Raw genomic sequence first — 22,759 nt, forward strand, 5'->3', positions numbered from 1 at the left:
GTACTTTTCAAATGGTTATCACTTTTCGAGTGAAATAGTCTGCGGTTATGATTATACATCATTAGTCCTTTAACCTGGGACAATGCAGATGCTCTACGTACCGGCATGCACTTTGATCCGTTGAGGGTCATCAGGTGGCGAGGTTTATTATATTTTCGAAATATGCAGGAGCCAATGCATTGTAGTTGGGGATTCACCTCTCGCCTATGTGTGAAGATATAATATGTGATCTGATGAGTTAATAGTGCAAGGAATCTCTCGTCAGAGCAAGACACGTGCTTTAAGAAAATGTGTTTTCCTAATTGCATATACGATGTCACTATTATTACTCAAAGATATATTATATCGTTATTGAATTCATTTTTAACTATCGTTATACCAATGGTTGCAGATTTAATCAAGATAAATGAGTTGAAGTGATCGTACTATACGCTACTCATAACTTAAGGTTATTGGATATACTATCGGTGATACCCAGGAAATCATGAGACGATGCTACTAGACGCTCTTACCATGATTCGATGAGTGCAATTGGACTTGAGTTTTGACGTTTTTGATCAATGAATTGATGAAAAGAATGAGTCTAATTAGGGTAAACTCAAATAAAAATAAATGTTATTTTGAATCACACGAAGTTGTGAACCCATGGTTATTTATATCCATGAAATATTGAGGGTCACACAAGTATTGAATTTTGTATTCCCGTTGAGATAGTCAAATTTGAGTAATTGAATTTTGCGATTATAATTTGATGAATATCAAATAGATTGCTTATAAATGAATTTATAAATTGATTCCACATAATGAAGTTGTGAAATTTAGCTCAATTGCTAATTAAATACAGTTGTAAAAAATGGATAAGCAAAAATTTTGTCACTCAAAATTTTCATTATATGAACGAGATTTGTACCATCTACATATCGACGCTGTCTGATCATCGATCGTGTTTATAATGAGTTCACAACTATTTAGTTAGTAGATTTAGAATATATTAATTAAATAATAAATTAGTAGTACTTACTACTAAGTGCAAAATTCTCATAAAATATTTTATAAGAATATAGAATAGATTAATTAATTAATTCAGTAATCAAATAAAAGTTATTTAATATATATATATATATATATATATATATATATATATATATATATATATGTATATGTATACATGGATATATATATTATAGCATAAAAATACATACACGAGATATTTTGAATAATGGAATTACAATATCTTGTTTCAAGAAAGATTCATAATTTGATCATGAATTAAAACTTATAAATATTTCATTAATGATTTATATGAAATAACATAACTTTTAAACAAAATTTCTCTATTTCTGTCACAATTTCGACCACTCCTAATTTTCGAAGAAAAATTTTCGGCCACCCTTCTTCCACCGTGAGCCGTCGACGCTCACCGGATTTCTAAAATTTCGGTAATCTAATCTCGACGTAAATTTGTTTAGATCTCTAATGCGATCTATACGAGGAATCCAGTCTTTGAAGATGAATTTGATTAGACGATCGAAGAAATGAGGAGATTCATTCGTAGAGATTTACAAGAAGCGTTATATCCACTTAAAAGCCAGGATAATTGGAGTCAATATTATATACGCAAAGCTAATATCCTATGAATGTTTATTTAAATTATACGACGCGCACAAATGTTTTGAACTCAAAAAAAAAAATTTAAACTTTTGTTGTGTCTTGAGTGCAAGAAAACGATATTCCAACAATACATTACTGCATATATATATAAGGTTTATCTAATACACATTCCAATGATAGAGACCATACATTTCTCTTTTTAAAAAATAAAAGCAAGCACTGTATATTAGGTATAAAATAGATTAACATAGGTAAGAATATGATATTAAATTTCCACTAATTAAATCCGTATCCAAAAGCTAGAACCATATAGAAATTCCCATCTCCTTTTCATTGCCACAAAAACCAGAAATTGATTTAACTGAAACCAATTAAGAACTCTTGCATAGCTTTTATGTATGAGGTTTGAGAGAAAAGAGTGGATTTTTTTACGGAGAATGTAAAAAGACGGATGTTGACAAATTTCATGTCACAGTCTCACAGAAGGTCGTTTTTGTTAGTGTGATGATTTCTTATCTGGGGACTGGGATCTCTCCAATTCTCTCTCTAATATAATATAATATGATATAATAATGGGATTTTGATTGTATAGTAGTAAATATACACAGTTGCAAGAATCCTTTTTTGTATGCATTTTTTCCTGTCTCCCTCTCTCTCTCGCTAAAGTTTCTTGCTTTCTGTGTTCCCCTTAATGGAGAGGGGAGAGAGAGTGGCCCGGCAAATCGGAATCTAAATTATTTTTGTTAAGTTTGATGAGGATCTGAGGTTCTTCGATGGAGTTCCCGAACCAGTCACTTCAATGTTTCATTTGACAGTTATTAGTATTCGTTTGTTTCATGTGTTAATATGTTTTCTTCTTCCCATTTTTGTTTGGCCTTCTTTAGAGTTGGGCATATAGTGGAAAAGCCTCTGAATTGGGCACGATCTTGACTTCTTATTTTCTGGGAAATACTGTTGGATGATTCAATTTTTATGAAGGGTTCTTGACGAAAGGTGGTTACAGGATGTGGGTCTGAGGTAATTATGTATCTCTTTTATTTAGTTTTAATGTTTTTTTGCAGAGATTTACTTGGTTCCGACTATGGCTTAAAGAAACAGAATTTATATTTCATTCGGAGTTGTGATTTATTATGATTAGAAACCCTGGTTAATAACAAAGCATCTGATTTGTTCCAAATTCCAATAGATATATTCGTTGCAAATAATGATTCATTTGCTAGTTTTTGTTTATTATTCAATACATATTTCTAGAGGACAGATACTGTAATAGTTTTATTCAATCTTGTCAAATAAATGACCGGTCTTCCTTTTCTTTTGTTACCTACTCTCAGCTCCATGTATGTTTGCTATTCGTGATTGTTTTCAAAATATGCATTTGAGTTCTGTATATTATCGGTTTCATTTGCGAGAATGATTGGATTTTGTGGATTTACTTTAAGGGATTGATGCTCGTGTATTTTGAGGTGTTCATTGAAGTTTCAATGATTACTTCTTGTGGTATTTGGTTTTGACGTGTGAGTATTTGTTTAGGATCTGGTTGTATGTGTTAGTGTATACAGCGCAATTTTGTGCAATTTTGGTTTGTAAATATTTTCCCTTTACTAATGTTGTTGGTTAGCCTGATTTTCGGTGAAGCGCGTGAAGACATAAATGTGGCCGTGTTATGTATATTGCTTCAGTTATCATGGTTTCTCCAAGTACGAAGTTAAGTTACTTCATCAAAGAAGGCTATATTGTGACATGCTTTGCCAAGTATGGGTATTATTTTTGCGCCACATAATTCCGTTCTCCTAGCGGGAGAATGACCTCATATACATTTGTAATTCTAAGGCTTGCAACACTGTTATTTAGTTGTTGGGCAATATTGATGGCCCAAATTTGTGAAATATCAATTATTTGGTTGGGTTTTCTCCAAGTGTGAGATATTGCATTACCTTTGTCGTGGGAGAATCACAAACTTCATTTGAGATTTTCCTCAAAAGGTATTTCTTCACCTCACAGAACCATTAGATTGCTGTGATTCAATGTCCGTGGATTTTCATAATCGGCGTCTCATAAATGTAATGTCGATTTAAGCTGTCATTTATATTTTGTGATGTAATATGATTCTCATGAACCCTAGACATCATTTAAGGCGTTATACATGTGTTCATATGATTGTCATTTGCTTACAAACAACTTATGCTTATCTATGATCTCGTAATTCCATCAAGGCTACTTGAACAATGACAATGGGTTAGTATGTGCAATGTGCTTCCCATTTGACTCCCTTGTCCCAGCATTGCTCCCCTGTGCTTATACAAGAAAAGATTCTTGTATTTATTGCTAAATCTAGACAAAATTTATTCATCTTATTTATTCATTCATATATAAATCAGTGATGAAATAGCAAGGAAAGTAATATTCTTTTCGTATTTCCTGGGGGAACTCAGAGCATGGTCTTGATCCGATAAAATTCGTGATTCCCCTTTCATTTGATTTATATTCCTCTCTCTAAAGCAAGTAGCCATGTATGCTCAAAGGTTCATTCTTGTGTAACACTACCATACCATTCTATATAATAAAAAATGATAGATCGAGTTGTTGTTTGAATTATGTGAGATATTTAATGTAATATTTCTACATTTGTCCTGTTTTATTACACAATTTGTTTATATTGCACAAGTATAACCATGAAATTCGATGCAGACTTTACCGGATTCCAGGAACAAAAATTCTGGATTTGTACTCTCCATGCTATGAATATCTGATATAATGTGGTTTAAGTCACATTGATTGACCTTCTTTATAAAGTTTGAATTTATTATTACAGCAACGACAATGCAATTATTTCATGTCTGTCAGTATAGTATGTATTGTTCACTTGATTGTGCGAATCGAAAAATAGCACATGATTGTCTCAATTTGCATTTACAGCCTATAAGCTGAGTGTCTTTCCCTCCTCATAATTTTCTTTTGTTTCATTTTGGTTCCAGCTCATTTGATGTTTCTTACAATTTCACGAAAATTGATCTGCCGTTGATAATTGACGCACCGCACCATCTTGGTGCAGGTCAGAAGCCCAAATAGGAAGTTTGTGGTTTTGATTTCATTGTTTTTGTTGTTTTAATTTTATATATATATTGTCAAACAATTGTGACTAGAAAGCTTTCCTCCTTTCGTATGGTGGGATTTTCAATTTCAGAGAAAAATAGATTACTGAGTATTTGATTTTCTGGTTAGTGTCATGTTTGAGGTGTCACCTTCAAGTTGAGAAATTACTTCGCATGCATTTAATAAGAAAGTTTTTAATTGGGAAACAGATTGTCTTCCTTGGTTTAACAGCCTTGGCTTCATGTTTGTCATACCGTAGCATGCAAAGCCACTTTTATTGAAGTTAGTTAATTGAAGAATGTTGGTCGTTCTCGGTTCATTATGTTTTGGAAGTTCAAGCTGGATGGTCAGTTGCCTTTCCGTTCCATGTTTAAATTTTGCTCTGTTGCGCTTCACTGTCGAAGTCTTGTTCTCAGTGCATCGAGTGTGTCAAACCCACTGTACTCGTAAAGACTAATTGAATGGCATTTATTTCTGGTTGCACAAGTAAATTAACATTTTAAGCAGTTGATAATTTCAGTGAATTAGAAAATAAGGGGGCAGTAATTCTGGTTTCATAAACGCGAATGTGAGAATGAAAATTAATGTTCTATTGCAGGAATGGGAACAAAAGTACAGTACAAAAACTGCTTGCCAGGATATTACTCCATGAGAGACCTTAATGAGGATTCTAGCAGTAGTAGTTGGCCTTTATTTTACGGAGACAATACAGTAACAAATGGGCAGTATTTCAATGGATACACTCCGAGGACTACAATAGATGATCATCCACGGTATGAAAAGGATGCGTTGAAGCGGAAAATGCTTGAACACGAGACAGTTTTTAGAAATCAGGTAACAAGATTGGAGTTGTATGTTATATCCCTTTATCAATAGTTCTTTGAGTGAATTTAGCACACTTCATCCTTTCTAAATTGTTTTTTATTTGGCATCCAGGTACATGAACTCCACCGACTATATAGAATTCAAAGAGACATGATGGAAGAAGTAAAAAAGAAAGAATTTCATCTACAAGCTTCAATAGAGCCATCATCATCATCAAGTCTTCGAGGGTCTCAAAAGCCATCAGAAGATGCTCAAAAATGGCAGATGATAGGCTTTCCTACGACAAATTCTGCTTATGGTAGAGCAACTATTTTGGGGGTCGAGGTTGCTACGACAAATTCTGCTTATGGTAGAGCAACTATTTTGGGGGTCGAGGTTGCTAATTCTCCCATGAGTTGTACTATTGGTAACGACACTCAGCCCAGTCAGTTTCCATTCAAGAATGGGTCTTCTTCAAAGGATCGTGAAGGATTGGATTCAAGACCTTTGAAGGTGAGGAAGAAGCTCTTTGATCTTCATCGTCCGGCTGAAGAGTATGAAGATACTGAAGAAGGGGGGGGACACTTTGAGCACAATTCAACAACTTCGGCAAAAAGTAGCATGAAGTTAGTGCTCGACAATCAAGCTGGTGTAAAGGTTCCAATAAATGCTTCAGCTTCCAATTGTCATTTTAGGGGCTCGATTGGGTTGGCTGACTTGAATGAACCCTTTCAGTATGAAGAATCAATGGCTCCATCACATTTTGATTTCCACGGTTGTCATTCCAGTAATGGAGACACTAAACGGATGAATCAGTCTGCTAAATCAAGTGCTGGACATCTAGGAGCAATCCATGAGAAATTTTTGTTAAACTCGTCTATTGGAAGTAAAGTTAATGAGAGGGACTTCTATGAAGCAGGTAAATGTTTGATAAAGGTTCTTTTTATTTTTCAAAATGATCCATCCTTGTCCTTGTCAATTGTGTAAGTTAAACTCCATTATTGTGTGAATTTATTTAAGCTGGTTGGAGAAGTTTCTTTACTTGCTACTTCCCTGCAGGACTACCAAGTAAATTGGGAGTAACATTTGAAATTAGTATATCAATCATATGAAACAACTCTGTCACAGTAACCTTCTTGTTGTTTGCGATTTTCATGCAACTATTGTCATATTATTTATTGTTAATATAATATTAATTAAGATACTTTCTTTTTCAATCTTTCAGGATTCGACAAAAGCTACCTCAGTTATATGAGTCAAGCACCGCGACAAGATAAGTTTCCTATGCTTAACCAGGTTAATCATCCTTCTGGATTATTACCATCTGTTTGTAGTAGACAAGATCTTTGGAGAGACAATCCTCACCATGGTGCAGATTTTTCAGAAAACAGTCGTGATCTCTCTCACACATTCTTTGGTTCACCTTCTTTTACCAATTCACGGACACATTCCGCCTCATCTTTGGCGAAGTCAAAAAATGGCTTTGCCCAAAAGTTAACTACATTTGAACCCCCTTTCAATTCAGCTGCGGCAGTGGATAGAGGTTTTCAGTCATTTTCTCAGACTCGGGATGAGCCTTTTTTTGGAGGAAAGTGGCGAGTTGATGCGAGTTATAGATTGAATCCAGGTTTAGAGAGCGAAGGAAAAATTGTAAATGGATTTTACCATGGGTCTGCCTCAGGATTCAAAGAAACACAAGCTCTCTTGCCATTGGCTGGCTTTGATTCTCTCAAATATAGTAAGGATGATAAAGTAGTATCTGACCGCTCGACTAATCATGGATTTGGAACTTTTGAAAAACGTGAATCGTATAATGAAGATTCAAAGCCTGCACTAGATATTAACTTGAATGAGGTGGTTTCAAGCTCACCAAATGACATAGTGATCGTGGAAGATCTCAATTTGTCTCATGGAAAGATTAAACCGGAATATCATCTGCCGGCATTGCCTTGGCTTCGACCTAAGCCAGCTAATGGCAATAAAAGATGTTCGAGTTATGTTCCGGATTCTTCCAATCAATTGTGTTGTAGCCGTGAAACAATTGGAGATCTTAATCAACCGGTCACAGCAACAGATACGTTGGCTCCAAGTGATCGTCGAGTTACCGAGAAGAACTTGAATGCCGAGACTCAAAATGTTGAGAAAATTCTTGGTTTTCCCATTTTTGCAATGATTTCTCCAAAAGAGGAGCCGATATCCCGTGTTTCCGCATCTACTATTGTCAATTATGCTGCAATCGTCAGCACCAAAAGGGTGAACAGAATAATTGATATTAATGTAGAGTGTGAGCCAGATGAGCAGATAGCTGATGAGGAACCGACTGTAGAAAAACCAACAAAAAACACATGCTACATTGATTTGAACTCCTTTGTCAGTGATTGTGAAGACCCTCCCGTGCCCTCGTTTGAAAGCAAGAATAACAGTGTCAAGGTAACTTTGGAGATAGATTTAGAAGCTCCCGTTTTACTTGAGAGCAAGGATGATGCCGCAGAGGCCGAAAAAAAGGTGCCAGAAGATATATCATTACCAGTATCAGAAAATAATGCTGAACCTATTCACGATGAAGTTCTTCAAAATGCAGCAGATGCAATGCTTTCCATATCATCATCTTGTCCACGTGTCAATGTATCCGAAGCTTCCTTGGCTGAGTCGCTCCTCTGGTTTGTAAATGCCATGTCATTATGCGCAGTTGAACTCGAACATGTATCTGGTAAGGAATTGCGAGCTGGAGTCGCCTACCCACAGCAAGAGTTTTCCAAGGAGACAGATGAATTCGAAGAGATGACGTTGCAACTACTGGAAACTAAAAAAGAAGACCATGCGCCTAAGCTCTTCGTACCCGAAGTGCAAATAGAAAAAGATGAGGGGACCAGCCACACGTTAGCAACTAGATCACGAAGGGGTCATTCGAGGCGAGGAAGGCAGCGGAAGGATTTCCAGCGGGACATACTTCCTGGTCTAACATCATTGTCAAGGCACGAAGTGACTGAGGATCTTCAAACTTTTGGAGGGATAATGAAAGCCACAGGCCATCAGTGGAATTCAGGATTGACACGAAGAAACGGGACCAGAAACAATGGTGCTAGAGGGAGGCGACGCTTGGTAGTTGAAACTGTCACTACCACCGTTCCAAGCACGGTTTGTGCTCCATTGATGCCCCAACTGAATGACATTGAATCTGGTTTGGAGGATAGGAGCCTAACCGGGTGGGGAAAGACGACAAGACGCCCCCGAAGACAGAGATTTCCGGCAGGCAATACCTCTACTGTTGCATCAGCATAATAATGAGAAGAGGCCCTGGTTTCTTGGTTATGGAGACATCCTGGGGAGTAGGTTTTGGGGGGGGGGAGGGGTGCATGTCTTCGATAATTTCAAGATTAAGGTTGTTTGTCCTGTAAATGTCATCGTAGATCATAATTTGAGTCTTTTCTTCATTGCTCACTTCGGTTTACCTACTTGTATAATTTAGATATGAAGTTAACTCATTTCATCTTCGAGAATATATATATACATCATTGTTTTCAATACAAGCTGTCTGTATTCCCATGGCCAGCAAGTAGGTGTTTATTTTGGTTTGGTTTTTCGTTTTTTGGTTATCTAAATGTCTAATCCGATACCCGAACTGTTTTTATTTTGATTCGATTTGATTTGGATTTTCATAATATGGTTCGGTTTTTTGTCCAGTGCATAAATTGAATAAAAGATCTAGTTGTTTTAAAATACTAATTAATATTAGATTGTTTCTAAAGCTTAAAAAATCCTTTCAAAACCTTGAGAAGAATCAAAATTTTAAAAATTCAGAAGTAATAAAAATAAAATACAAATCTTCATACAGATAGCAACACGATTATATATATATTTTTTGGAGCAAACAGCATCTTGGATTCATTCCCTGATCGAGAAGAGTGGAAAATTGAGAAAAGTAGAGATAAAAAAACAAGGGAAGTGCACAGAATAGACGAGGGGAGTTTCAAAACATTAAATATTTGTTTATTTAAGTGTAGACTTTGACACGTTTGGGTTTATGATACAATAAAAAATGAAGAATTTGATTTTTTTTTTTTTGGGGCTTTTCGGCCCTTGGAAAGACAAAAATTGAACAAGAAAACCGAATTTTTTATTTACTCAAAACCGCAAAATGTTCAAATAATCGATAAACCAAACAGAAAAACCGCAAATTTCTCGGTTCTGTCCAATTTTTTAGTTCTAAGTTGTAACCGAAAGTCGAACACTTCTAGCAGGAAGCACGATGGCCAACCTCAGGGATATCTTCATACCAAAACACCAATAATATCAACTACAAAAAACTTGCTCTGGTGAGAAAAAACTTAGAATAAATTTTCAAACGACTCAATGCTTGATTAAACATAGATCCTATATCTCCATACATAACCAAATTGAACAAATAATATCTAAAAATACATTTAAATAATAATTATTGTTGTCAAATTTATCAGATCAGTATTGAATATTTTAGATCATTTTCACATATTTATACACTGACAATTCAGTTGATTCCATGGTTGATTAGATTAGATTATATTAAATAATCATACCCTGAATTTTTTTCAGGCTCAAGCTTTGAGCTAATAAACAATAAAAAATAGACAAAAAAAGAGAGAATATTTTAAACAATATCAGATGAAACAACAGGGATGTTACATAAATGACAGCAACAAAATTAATCGATATACAAAAAAGCATACCTAAAAATAGATACAGAAAATGCTGGAAAAAATACAAACCTGAAGTGCAAATGAATCAAAGAAACACACAATCTTGCAAACTTTTTTTTGTCTTCCCCAGAGCTGAATTTAAAGTGACAGTGATGTAATGTAACGTACGTTTATGGCCGTTGATACACATATTTTGTTCTTGGATCCACAATGACACCCTTTCCTCCATTCACTTCTAAATCATGCCTGCATCAGATTTTACATGAAAAAACTTTCTAGGATTCATGATTCTCATGAAATGGACTTGCACCCTTTGAATATATATGGCCTCGGCAAAACTGTAATGGCTCATCGTAACAGAAATTGTTTAAATGAAACCAACAACACGAAGGCATCAACTTAAAGGCATGGAAACTCACTGAAACACAAAATCTGGAATGGTCAATTGTTCACGTGGAACGTATCTGAATAGCTGAAGAAGACGATCAACATACACTACCTTTTTCCACACCTAAAAGAGTCGATTACAATTTCATAAGCTCCAAAAGGAGTACATCATATTTGCAACGAGTCGTAATCTAGTAAAAAGTGGAAAAGGATTGATTTTAAGGCCTACCACGTTATCTACCATCAACTCCAAACCAAATATAGCAGCTTTCAACCCAAAGGTTGGATGAAGGACATATATTGCCTATATGATAGAAACAGACATTAGTTCACAAGTGTGTCAAACCGGCATGAAAAATTGTAGGATTCTTATAGCTAATGGTAAAAGCGCAACTCACGTTTTCCTAAATCGTACGACAACACAAACACTATGTTTTTTGGTTACTACACAACTACACAGTATATTAGAGATAATGTTTGTTTGCTAAACAAAAAATTTAAATTAGGGGTAGAGAGAAAAGAAGACTAATCCCACGTACATGAAGATTACGCTGGTGTTTCCGACCAAGTATTTGTTCTAATCTCTTCATCCATCCCAAATCTGGTTGCCTGTAACTCAAATCAGAAAAAACAAATGAAGTGAAGCCCGAATCAATGACATTGGGTTTTGGTGGAAACTGGTTTAGTAACATGCAGAATTGTGCAAATTCCTAACAAATAGAGAAGTTAGTATATTCCAAGGGATGCAATGTTTGAAGCGAAGTCGTAACAAGAAGATTTTAGGCACAGTATTGCAACCTTAATGGAGCATATGTACAAAACTTTTTAGTGGCCACCAAAAGTTAGGGAAATGGTTCCATCAAAGTCAGTTGTTCTGCCTATTTTGTTGAGAGACCAAACACTTCTCGAGATGAGAGAGGTTGCAGGTACGATCCTGCCTAAACCCCTTCCCATTCGAAAAAATAAAATTAGAGTTGTTTCCAAAATTGAATAAATGAATCAAAGCAACGTATAGATTTTAATTAAAGAAGTAATAAATCGGTATGGGCTACAGCGAGCTTATGCAAAGAACATAAAATGTTGAAGAAAGTACCCACGTCTGCAAAGATGCCGCAGAGTGGAAATAAACTATGGTGTAAGGCTTTTGTATTAAGGGCTCTAACTCCTGAAAATGCAAATGAAGCATACAATATAAAACTTCAAAAGTGATAAGCATAGATCCAACAATTCAAGGAAATATAGGAACACGGATTTGAGACAATACACTTCATGAGCACATAATACTTCAAAGTTATGACAAAACTAACTAACTAAAAACAGTTGCTACTTGTTCACCTTTACGACATACAGCACGAACCGCTCTAGATCAAGACATCTAAGTAGAAAATGTGCACCAACAACCACCATCACTGGATGGCCTTCGCTATCAACGCCACCTCGGTAACTGAAATAAAGTTGAAAGTGGCATATTAAGATCATGGTGTTGATAGAGTGAAGTCAGAATTTGTGTTACATAACCAGACCGATAAATTTATTATCAGCCCATATTATACAAGTCTAGTTCTTAATTAATGTGAATCCATCACAAGCTGATGCATTTAATGACAACCAAACACAGGCAGAATCAACATTGAACAGAGGCACATACATCTAGTTTATCATATTCCTTCAGTTTTTTTAAAAAAAATTGCTCTGTCTAGACCATGAAAATATGAGACAAAATCCAAATGCAGTAACTCCATGACAGCCTCTGATAAGGAGGCCAAAGAAAACACTGCATATGCATATCAGCATCTCATATGCCAACTTTACAATCACTTACACAATTTTCATTTCGGCGATTTCAGAGAGATTGAGTGAATTGGCTTTTGCTAGATATCTAGAATGAAGAGAATATTCTTCAGCAGCAGACAAGGGATGACCCCCAAGATCACCATATCCAAGCATTTTGGCAAAATTCCAACCACTTCGTGCCTGTGCTGCCTTTTGCCACTGTTCTCTGCGTCTCTGATCTGGATCTTTTATCAAGGACATAAAGGCAGGGTCTAAATATGAGTCCAAGCACGACGAGTCCCTGTTTTCAAAATAGCTTTTAGCATAATCCACGAATGACAAAGCAAAAGCCAAGCCTCTTAACCACAGGACAAAAAAAGAAGCTGGTTTCTGAAGAATTGGAATACAATAGTTAAAGGTTTCCATAAGATGCATAAAAGACACAAATCAAATACTGAATAGACATCATGTATTTAATGTACATGCAGGATCCTAAAATCATGGAATCTTGAGAAATCTATTGAAAAGAACATCATAAACTAGATAGATAGCATCCCCACAACACATCTGTGATAATATCAACAAGCAGAGAAATTACCAAAAAATTGGTTTTACGAAACAAGAAAGATGTTAATGTGCAAGAAGGTAATAAGAAAGTTTCTAAAAATCCAAGCAATATGAATAAGCTGAGACACCAGAAATAAATGGGGGAAAAAAAATTTATTTTAGAAAACTATAAATGACATCAAAAACTCAAGCATGTTTTTTTTTGCATGAGCACACCAGTGAGACAACGAAGGGAGTGGAAGAAGTTACTCACTGTCTAGCCACTCCAATACCACTGACTGGAAGATCAGTTGAGATTTGCGCAGAAGTTGGACCACTCTTCCTCAAATTGGGTAAAGGTTTGATTCTGATTTTGCGTTCATCGATGACTGTTTCACCATTTTCATCTCCAACATCTGCCGGAAGCTTTGAAATAGCTATTTCTGCTTCGTGTTTATCTCGTGGAAAGTATAGTGGAAGCAATCTACATTAATAAGTAACAAAGGATTCCAAATTCAAAGCATTAAGTAATCTTGAACTAAAAGACAAGATTTTCGTCAGCTAAAAATAACATATGCATCCATAGATCTGACAAAGTGAGAGTTCCATCTATTAACCTCTTATATATCTCTGTATCGGACGCTGTTGTAGTACAAAATACAAGTGCATGGATTTTATCCTTCTGTTTCTCAATAAATCGTCTCACAGTTCCTAGCCAAAGAGAACAAAAGTTGGTCACAGCAAGACACATAAGAAGGAAACAGGTCAAAAGAATGCTCACAAACATAAACTGAACGTCAAGACATATGCAAACGTAACAAAAATAGAAAGGTAGAAAGCACAAACAGAAAAATCTAAAAGAGATTTTAATAGAAGTGATGAAATATTGGGAAGAAAAGAAAAGATACTCACGTATTGCCACATGAGCTGCCGGTTCTCGAGGATAACTTTTGGTTTCCGTATAAATACATCCCATAGCAATGCTATATTCAAAATATAAAAGAACTTAAACCAAGAAAATAAAATTACTAATTGCAATGTCTGGAGATTGAACTACCTCTGAAGTCCATTTTCAATGAGAAGTTCAAGACACGAGCGGTAGCAATGACTCAAAGCATTTTCTGCAGCTGTATGATATTTTACAGCATACTTGGGACCAACAGTATGTATCACCCTCCTGCATATCACGTGCAACTACACTATTGAGTAAGAAGTTGGCAGTTAATTTTAAAGATGAAATCCAAAGAAGTGCCAGAGACGTATAACATGGAAAAAGATTAATTCCCCATCTTATGCACCTCAAATTTCCAAAGTTTAAGATGTAACTACAAGAGTGGAAAACAAGAAAAATGCAGTACAAAACTTCAAACTTTTCATAGCATGATACAACTTCAATCTATACCTAAAGAGACAGTAACTTCAACAGGGTAAATGTACATGCTTATCCACATTATAAGCTAATATTCAAGTACGACCAATTTCCTAATGAATTATGTACACCATAATAAAAGGAGATGTCTATTGGTAAAAAATTATTCATCCAGATTCTGATAGAGAAGCGCAGCCAATTTCTTCATTACTTAATGGCATCTCCAATCACCACTAGGCTTGGGAATATTTTTCATTCATATTCAGAAGGTTCAAATCCCACAGAGTATAAGTGCGATCATATAATGACGACTGTGAAAGATAAATTACAATCTTAACACAAGGTATAATATCTGAGAACAATATTCCAACATAATCACCTTGCTGGAAGGTCATACGCATTAGTAACTTTTGCCATCCCTGTTCGGCAGCCACCCTGCGAAGATAAAAATAATCACCATGAGTTTGTATATGTACATAATAAACTTTTCCAAATTCTCCATCACCTGAAACTTGAGTTTCACCAGATGTACCCTGTACCCATTTCAGTAGAAAATACCCAAATAGCATGTAAAAAACTGCCATGATCCAAACCAGACAAAAATCCCTAATATTGAATTCTACAAAGAAAGCAATGGCTGCCCTCCAAGAATATAAAATATAACCTTACTTGTGATTAGATATGTCTAATAATTTAAAGTAGTCCAAGTTATGCAAAACATTTTGGACATCCTAGTATTAGGGTACATGGTCTGGCCCTGGACATGTCCATGTCAAGAACAACTTTGACCAAAACCAAAAAGTTTTGGATTAGATTTCATGCTAATGTCAAACACCTGTATTTAGTGCAGGACATATATGCACTAGACCAAGTAATCTAGTCGAGATAATTATCCATGATACTAAAATAACATAAAATAAAATTACAATGCACGTCTTTTCCGAAAAAAAAAGTCTTCACAAAATGATTTCATTAACATTAAATGTGCTGATGCACAATTATAGATAATTCAGTATAGCTTACTAATGAAGCACATTCTTCTGCGAGACCGGGTCCAGCTGCGGCATGCAAACCAGGGCTGCTGTGTGTTTCATCTAGGTTCTGTATAACATCCATAAAACATGTAGTTGATGGGAGGAAATCCAACTGAAATGCAATCGAGAAAGAAACAACCAATGGCATAGGTGTAAAAGTCTCAAGTCTCAAATACCTACTTAAACAGAAAAGAAGTAACTTAGATAATCGTGAAGACAACTGTATCACATCCATTAAATAAAACGGATTTCACAGCTTTTAAGGTTCAATAGGGATGGCCACATGGGTACGCAGTGATTGAACGGTAAAGGCCACAAATTTATAAGTTTGGTGTGAAAAAATTACTTAAATGACAGTCAGTCGATATTATCTACAGGTTAAGCAGGAAAGTTATTGCATATTAAGATCACTTCCCAGATATAGATGTAATCATGATTTGGAAAAGGGGAACACATGGTGAGAATATTCATTACCATTTATCCTAGAGGACTGATAATGTGATTATGAGACCATCCCCTAACTGCAGAACCAGTAACATAATTACGAAAGCAGTTATACATACAGATGAGCAAACACTAAATAAACATCGAAGTACAGTCGCTAGTTCTCACAAACATAAGTACACAAATAAGCTGGCCAATGACTATCATTCCAAAGTTGGATGAACAAGAATGGAAAGATCAGACATTCAAAAACAACAATTTTGGGTCACCATCTGAAGGAACTGTCACATCATGAAGTTCCCAATGACAGATATAAAGAGTTACCATCATAAAGAATCAACCACTCACCTCGTTGGATGAATTAATTACAGCTTCCACCTCGAGATTCCAGGGGTTTCCCCTCCAGAGATATATCTTTGAGTTGATTTCCTGATCCACGGGAAATCTAGATACCATCCCATTTCCACCATTCTCTCCCTCAGCGGCAGATGTCAAAGGGTCCGCAAAACATGAATTAGAAAAAGCAGGATCTTCGTTCTCATATGAGTATCGATATTCAGAATCACTCCAGCGTGGAACTTGATCCAGTGTCACCACAGAATCCACATTATCCGTTGGCATGCCACCTCTGTTAGTAATCATAGCCCCAGCGTGATATACAGTTTATGCCCCAAGCTTCACCTTCATCGCTCACCAGCCTGACATTAAATTAACCCCTTCACAATGTTTGCCAAAAACAAACAGAAACCTTGATTTCAACAATGGCTCGCACAGGGGAAAAAAACAAATAGAACTTAAAAAATAAAATAAAGCACAAGCCCCCACTAGCATCAAAACTATCAGATAACCTGCACCTATTCTTTCAATCTCAATCGAAATTCAATCTTTTTATGCCATTTCCGAAAGATGCCACCTCAATGAAAGCTCGATCGTCAACATGTAACAAAATTCAACAGCTCTGAAACCTTTTGCATCATTCACAGAACCATTCAAAGAAAATCATAGAAAATTCGAAAGCACTAACCAAAAAAATCAATTAACATAAATTTATGTTGCGCGCACACACACACAGACAAGATTTCCGCACATGATATGAACAAGAATCATGAAATATAATTCGAATTATCATACCTGGGAATGGATTAGAGATTTATGCAGCAACACCACGAAATCCACAAAGAGGCAAGAGCTTCAGAGATGAGAAGTAATGATTCGACGGAAAAATTTTCTCGGGGCAGAAAACGGAGGGGTGGGTGGAATTATTAATTTGGCCATTATTTTGTGGAATTTTGTCGTGTTTATCTGAAACTAAACATGTGTTGACGGCTTTGCTCTTGGATGTCATTGGTTACACCTAGGGATATAATCGAGTCGAGTCGAGCCGAGCCGAATTTTTTTTTTTAAATGTTTGAGCATGGTTGGTTTATAATCGAGCCGAGCTCGAGCTTTATTTAACGAATATATGCATGGCTCACGAGCTTATTCAAGCCTTTATCGAAGTCTAAACAAGCTTAATAAATATGAATTATATATTTAAATTTTCATTAAATTAATTAAAAAGTAAATTATATATTATAAGAAAAATATATTATTCTTATTAAAATTTGTAAATTTATTATAATAAATAAATTTAATAGATTTTTCTATATATTTCATAAATAATATGCAAAATCAATAAATCAAATATCAAAACTATTATTTTTTCATCTAAAAGATTACTCATGAACTTATCAACGAACATGTTCACGAGCTAACGAGCCGAATACTGTAAAGCTTGAGTTTGATTTGTTTATCTTAACGAGCCTCATTAAACGAGCTCAAACGAGTTTTTATCGAATCGAGCTTCGAATAGCTTATAAACGGTTTGGTTCGTTTACATTCCTAGTTCCAGCAACTCTCGTTAAGCATTTTGTACTTGTACTTCCACAAGGTAACAAGCGCTATCATGTCGTGAACTTTTTTTTTATTATTATAAATTTTTTTATGAAATCGTTTCACAGATCAATTTTATGAATTTTTTTTTGTTATGATCATATTCATAAAAAATATTTTTTATATCAAAAATCTTATTTTTTAGTCAAAATATAGATCGAGTCGATTTGTTTCACAGATATATATCCGCAAGTCTAACAAAAAATCTATTTTTTAGTTTCAAACTCAGATAAATATGTCACGTCAAATGTGCAATATTATTATATGCATCAAATGTGCAATATTATTTTCATTTGGTGATTTTGAGCAGGAAACAAAGTATATGTTGGTGTCAAATGTGCAATATTATTTTATCATTTTAAAAAATTTCTTACAAATTTTTTTTACATGTAAATCATATCATTATAAAAAAAATTCTACCAGGGCTTGCCCTTACATAAGATCCCCTCCTAATTATGAGATATGAAAATCGATTCTTATTTCAAGAAATGATGTTGAAGATATTTCTTGGTTCTTTAGAATTGTTATGGCTGAAATAATTAAATTTTTTGGCATTCCAATTGTTATATGATTTATTCTCAACCTATAGTTTCCATTTTTTTTAAAAAAAAGTATAATTGTAATAAATTATTATTTTTAGAATCGATTTTTAATATATAACGTATTATTAACGAATACGATACATATTTTTATTAATATTACACAAAAACTCCTGTGAGACGGTCTCACGGGTCAATTTTGTAAAACAGATATTCTATATGGGTCATCCACGAAAAATATTATTTTTTATGTCAAATATATTATTTTTATTGTAAATATGAACATGATTAATCCGTCTCACGAATAAAGATCCGTGAGACCGTGTTATGAAAGATCTACTCTTGATATTATCGGGAAGATACTATCTTCATATTTTTATTTTTTAATGATTAATTATTTTTGAAAAAAAAAAACACACACACACCCCCCCCATCGAAAACAAATGATCTGCGCCACCAAATTCTAAAACATGCGACCTTAGGATTTTGCAACTCTAAAATGATTTGGAAGAAGAGATTTTCTAAGCTAATATTTTAATATAAATATTAGTAAATTTCGATTCATTAGATATTGAATACCAAAAAATTTCATTGAATGAAAAAATAGCAATTCTAAGTGAATCAATAACCAACAATCTCAGTAAGTACAAGTCGAACTCTTTAAATCTCTGTTCACTGAATGGTATCATTCAGATGCATGCAACATAATGAAGGTTTGTATGTTTGTTCTGATCTAGCACAACCAGACACTTCACCTCATTTACAAATGTAAATACAATCGCTATGTTTTATTCCATTCCAGCCTTTTGCTTCAGCATGGAAATAAACCTGTCTCTTTCTTCCGGGGACATAGCCTCCGCAGAGCAATCTCCGACTCCCCATTCAGCTCCTCGAACACAATACTTATCAAGGATTTGTTGCCGGTTTCTGAAAAATAAAATTATGATAAAAAAATATGATTGCCACTAATGCAAATTTTCACATGTGCCATGCGCCTTTATTAAATTTGGTTCGTCTCCATTTAATTTTATCTTGCAAAATCCCATACCAAAATTTACCTTCCGCTGATCCTTCACTGATTAAAGTGAAGTCCCTGAAAAGGGATAATCTTGGTCATGGTGATTTGGTGAAATCAATCATATGTGTTTAATAAAATTAATCACCTATGAGCGGTCAATCTTGAGTACTTTTGGTATCTTCATTTGTAGTTGTTACAATGTAAAAAGACTCGGAGATGAAGAATGCTTACTTTTCTTTGTTTAATTTGGTCTGTTCCAGCAATTTTTTGAGGATGGGAGATTCTTTGAATCTTGCGTCGTTTTCAGCATACTTTTTCTGATTTTCCTCTGAAATGATCAAAAGATGGTGTAAATTCACGAACAAAGCCTTATGTAGCTAGCTCCTTTGGAATGAGAACGAATTGTGACAGTACATACCGTTATAGCGGGTTAAAAAATCAATGGAAGGCAACTGAGGACCAGGAACTGATTCAATACCAGAGAAACCCGAAAATATTCCAGCATGAGCTGCAAACTACATATTTTATTATTTTCTGGCACCTATGCCAGGATCATTGCAACAGATGTAAGTGAAAAGAAAACTCACATCTTGTTCGACTAAAACACTAACAAAAATGAAAGAGAAGAGCATCATCCTGCTATCAACAAATTCAACTTCAATAAATGTCGTTGTCGACAGTAGAACATCACTGAGCACACATAGACACTAACTGGAACATGTTCATAATGCACTATTTAAATGAAAGCTAACTTCATGTATGCAAATAACGACAATTGAATCACCGGATGGACATGGCATCTAGACTCTGGTGAAAATCATGTGAAGCAAATAAGCAATCACAATGTTTTGTTCACAAACTCAAATAATTGTGGAACAGATGACGAGAATAGACCTTTGAAATTTAGGAGGGCGGATTTAAAGTTTCTTTTTATGGAGGTGAAAAATTCGATCTTTAGTGTAATTGCACATTATATTTATATGGAGGTGAAAAATTCTATCTTTAGTGTAATTGCGCATTATATTTAACACTTTCCCCCTATGTCTTCCCCCTCACTAAACTGCAAACAAACTGAATAACTGCATTTGATTCAGACTGACAATCGCCCCCTTCAAACTTAAATTTCTCCCAACACAAGAATTAACCATGAAGTTCTAAGAATTGCTTATTGCCAACAAAATCTCCAGATAACATCCTAGCAACCACACTTTATACATTTGGGACTTTTTGCAAACACACTCGATGCAAATTGAAAATAACCCATGCAGCGTAATGAAGTGCATAAAATCCCCAAGATAAGATGGTAATCAATCACCTGTTCCGGAGCAGAAAACGATAGCAAGGGATGCTGCAACAGCAATCGCAGACTTCTGAAGCATGATTTGAACGAGGGATGTAGAGTGTACTAACTCTTGGGCATTTACAATGGATATTGGCAGCTGCTCAAGTTTTATCCTGCAATAAACGAATGGCAAGAACTTTTCTTGATAAGGCTTAAAAGGGACCGTAGATTTGGTCGTAGTAACGATGTTCGGAGGCGATGGCTTCAGATAAGAAGAGGCGAGCAGAGAGGAAGCCATGGTTTCTCGGAGTGAACTCCCGTGTGATTGTGAAGTGGTAAGTGATAAGACTAGCAAGGAAAAATAAGTATTTTAAATAATACATAAAATAAATTTTTTTACCAAAATATCAAATTAATTTTTTTATAATTTCTTGAATACTCCCAATTTTATTGCATTTTCCCGATTCAGTTCACCTCATTTTCCAATTGTCCCAACTTACTCCTTTCATTTATATATACTAATAAATGATACACACATTTTATGTATGTTATTATTATTTTAAATTTGATCAAATAATATTAAACTAATTAACACAAAATTATTTTTAATTTAAAAGAGTTGTTCGATTCAAAAAGAAAATTTTGTTTGATTTTTTCTATATAAAATATGGAGTGATTTGAGGAGGTTTTTAATTAGGGTAAGAAGGATAATTATGAAATTAAATATTTTGGTGTTATCTGAAATAGTTTTTTAAACTTAATAATATGACGATGATATAGATTTTCTTGATTTAGTCAGATACTGATAATCTCCTATTTAGTCCACCATTTTATCGCGTTTTCCAGATTCAAAGTCTCGTTTTTTCAATTGTACTGAATTAGTCGTTCATTTTACATAATATTCTCGGTTTAATCATTTCATCAAATATATGGTTAAAAAAGACAGAAAATAAGCAAATGATACGCAATAATCATCTTTCAACAAGTCATAAGCACCTCCATTTCTTTTAAAATCGAAATATATATGACTTTTGATAATGCATGCAGCTGATTGTTAATATATGGTTAAAAAAGACAATCTATTTTTTTAATTAATAAAACCCGTACATGGATAAAAAAAAATTAATATATATACTTAACTATCATATAAATATGACAGTTTTTAAAAATTTTTTTTTGACGTAATTGTGAAGAAAAACTTCAATCGGTAATGTTCAAATCTCGTTCACGATCTAACCCATTGTCCCCATTATAGTGATGCGATTTCATTTTTTTCTTTATTAAATCATTATTATTAATGTTTGTATTGTTTACATAATATTAATATTTATATATATATGCAATTGGATTTTGGTATCAATATTGTTCAAGTAAATTTGAGGACTTATTTGGCTAACTCAAGTGATATTTGAAGCGGATATGATGATGGTAATGTGGATCCTCATAGGGTAGAGATGAGAAAGACAAACCCGTCGCACCCCATTTCCATTCCTGGGTTATTTTAAACTATGACGTAGATTGAGATGAAGATTTCATTCTTACGGGGACAAAGAATCCCGATTAGAAAAAGCAAGGATTTAGGCGAGGATGAAGACTAATTTTAGATTTGGTGACAGGAATGGAAAAGACATTTCTGCTTCATCCCGTCTCATTGCTATCCATAGTCGTAGAACTTGGAAGTAGCCTGATGTGGTCTGGGTGAATCGGGTAATCTGAGTCGAGGCAATCCATTAAATCTGATAAGAATTTTGTTTGAAGGAAAAATGAGCAAGAGGATATATCTTGAGATAAGAATATATCACTATGATATGACTGCGATCGTGTCCTGCAAACAAGAAGATGAACTTGTGAATGAGCGCCAGAGGAGTGTCCGGCGTGGCCACTCCGATGCTTAAGTCAGCAGGTGAAATATGAAGAGAACCGGTATAGAGAAATAAATGTTACTGGTGTGTATATATCAATATATCTGAATGAAATAAATGCAAAGCAAATATGCTATTTATAGGAAGGAAGATGATGATTTTTCCTTGTTTTCAGTGTTTACTTACCACTTGTAGCCGCCATCTGCTTGATGTCATGCCGTCTTGACTTTTTCATCACATCAAATCAGCAAGATTTTGTCAGGTACGCTTATCGAGAGAAGATATTACCTGTTTTCGCATTTGAGTACAATGCTATTACCGAGACATCCGGAGTAGAGAGTCATCATTCGGGAATTTGCCCGAGAGCTCGGGTCCTTGATTGCCCGGCA

The 22,759-nt window shown here is 34.8% G+C and overlaps 3 protein-coding genes across 9 annotated transcripts; 1 reads left to right on the forward strand and 2 right to left on the reverse strand.

Annotated features, from left to right (window-relative positions):
• The first annotated feature begins 2,002 nt into the window (after positions 1-2,002).
• LOC142555274 (uncharacterized) lies at positions 2,003-9,183 on the forward strand. Of its 5 annotated transcripts, none has more exons than XM_075666062.1 (6): positions 2,003-2,628; positions 4,587-4,663; positions 5,303-5,538; positions 5,641-5,853; positions 5,905-6,427; positions 6,734-9,183. In XM_075666062.1, exons 3-6 carry the CDS (start codon positions 5,305-5,307, stop codon positions 8,788-8,790), a joined length of 3,027 nt encoding a protein of 1,008 aa, XP_075522177.1. In that variant the 5' UTR covers positions 2,003-2,628; positions 4,587-4,663; positions 5,303-5,304; the 3' UTR covers positions 8,791-9,183. The 5 variants fall into 5 exon arrangements, with proteins under 5 accessions (XP_075522177.1, XP_075522176.1, XP_075522174.1 ...); XM_075666057.1 differs by lacking the exon at positions 2,003-2,628 and adding an exon at positions 2,653-3,363; XM_075666061.1 differs by lacking the exon at positions 4,587-4,663 and having other exon boundaries at positions 2,003-2,636.
• A 934-nt stretch (positions 9,184-10,117) lies between these two features.
• Positions 10,118-17,012, reverse strand: LOC142555275 (uncharacterized). Of its 3 annotated transcripts, none has more exons than XM_075666064.1 (15): positions 16,869-17,012; positions 16,086-16,435; positions 15,283-15,360; positions 14,639-14,694; positions 13,948-14,067; positions 13,803-13,873; positions 13,508-13,601; positions 13,165-13,374; positions 12,394-12,645; positions 11,907-12,015; positions 11,669-11,736; positions 11,111-11,180; positions 10,801-10,875; positions 10,604-10,695; positions 10,118-10,430 (listed from the first exon to the last, which is right to left on the reverse strand). In XM_075666064.1, the coding sequence occupies exons 2-15, from the start codon at positions 16,377-16,379 to the stop codon at positions 10,355-10,357; spliced, it is 1,665 nt and encodes a 554-aa protein (XP_075522179.1). In that variant the 5' UTR covers positions 16,380-16,435; positions 16,869-17,012; the 3' UTR covers positions 10,118-10,354. The 3 variants fall into 3 exon arrangements, 2 of the variants coding, with proteins under 2 accessions (XP_075522179.1, XP_075522178.1); XM_075666063.1 differs by having other exon boundaries at positions 16,086-16,453; XR_012822363.1 differs by lacking the exons at positions 10,118-10,430; positions 11,669-11,736 and having other exon boundaries at positions 10,598-10,695; positions 16,086-16,453.
• Positions 17,013-18,804: 1,792 nt separating this feature from the next.
• Positions 18,805-20,857, reverse strand: LOC142555276 (uncharacterized). The gene is made up of 4 exons (XM_075666065.1): positions 20,542-20,857; positions 19,645-19,734; positions 19,458-19,554; positions 18,805-19,135 (listed from the first exon to the last, which is right to left on the reverse strand). The coding sequence occupies exons 1-4, from the start codon at positions 20,804-20,806 to the stop codon at positions 18,997-18,999; spliced, it is 591 nt and encodes a 196-aa protein (XP_075522180.1). The 5' UTR covers positions 20,807-20,857; the 3' UTR covers positions 18,805-18,996.
• Between the last annotated feature and the right edge of the window lie 1,902 nt (positions 20,858-22,759).

Source organism: Primulina tabacum, chromosome 9 (genome assembly GCF_025594145.1).
Source record: "Primulina tabacum isolate GXHZ01 chromosome 9, ASM2559414v2, whole genome shotgun sequence".
Lineage (NCBI taxonomy): Eukaryota > Viridiplantae > Streptophyta > Magnoliopsida > Lamiales > Gesneriaceae > Primulina > Primulina tabacum.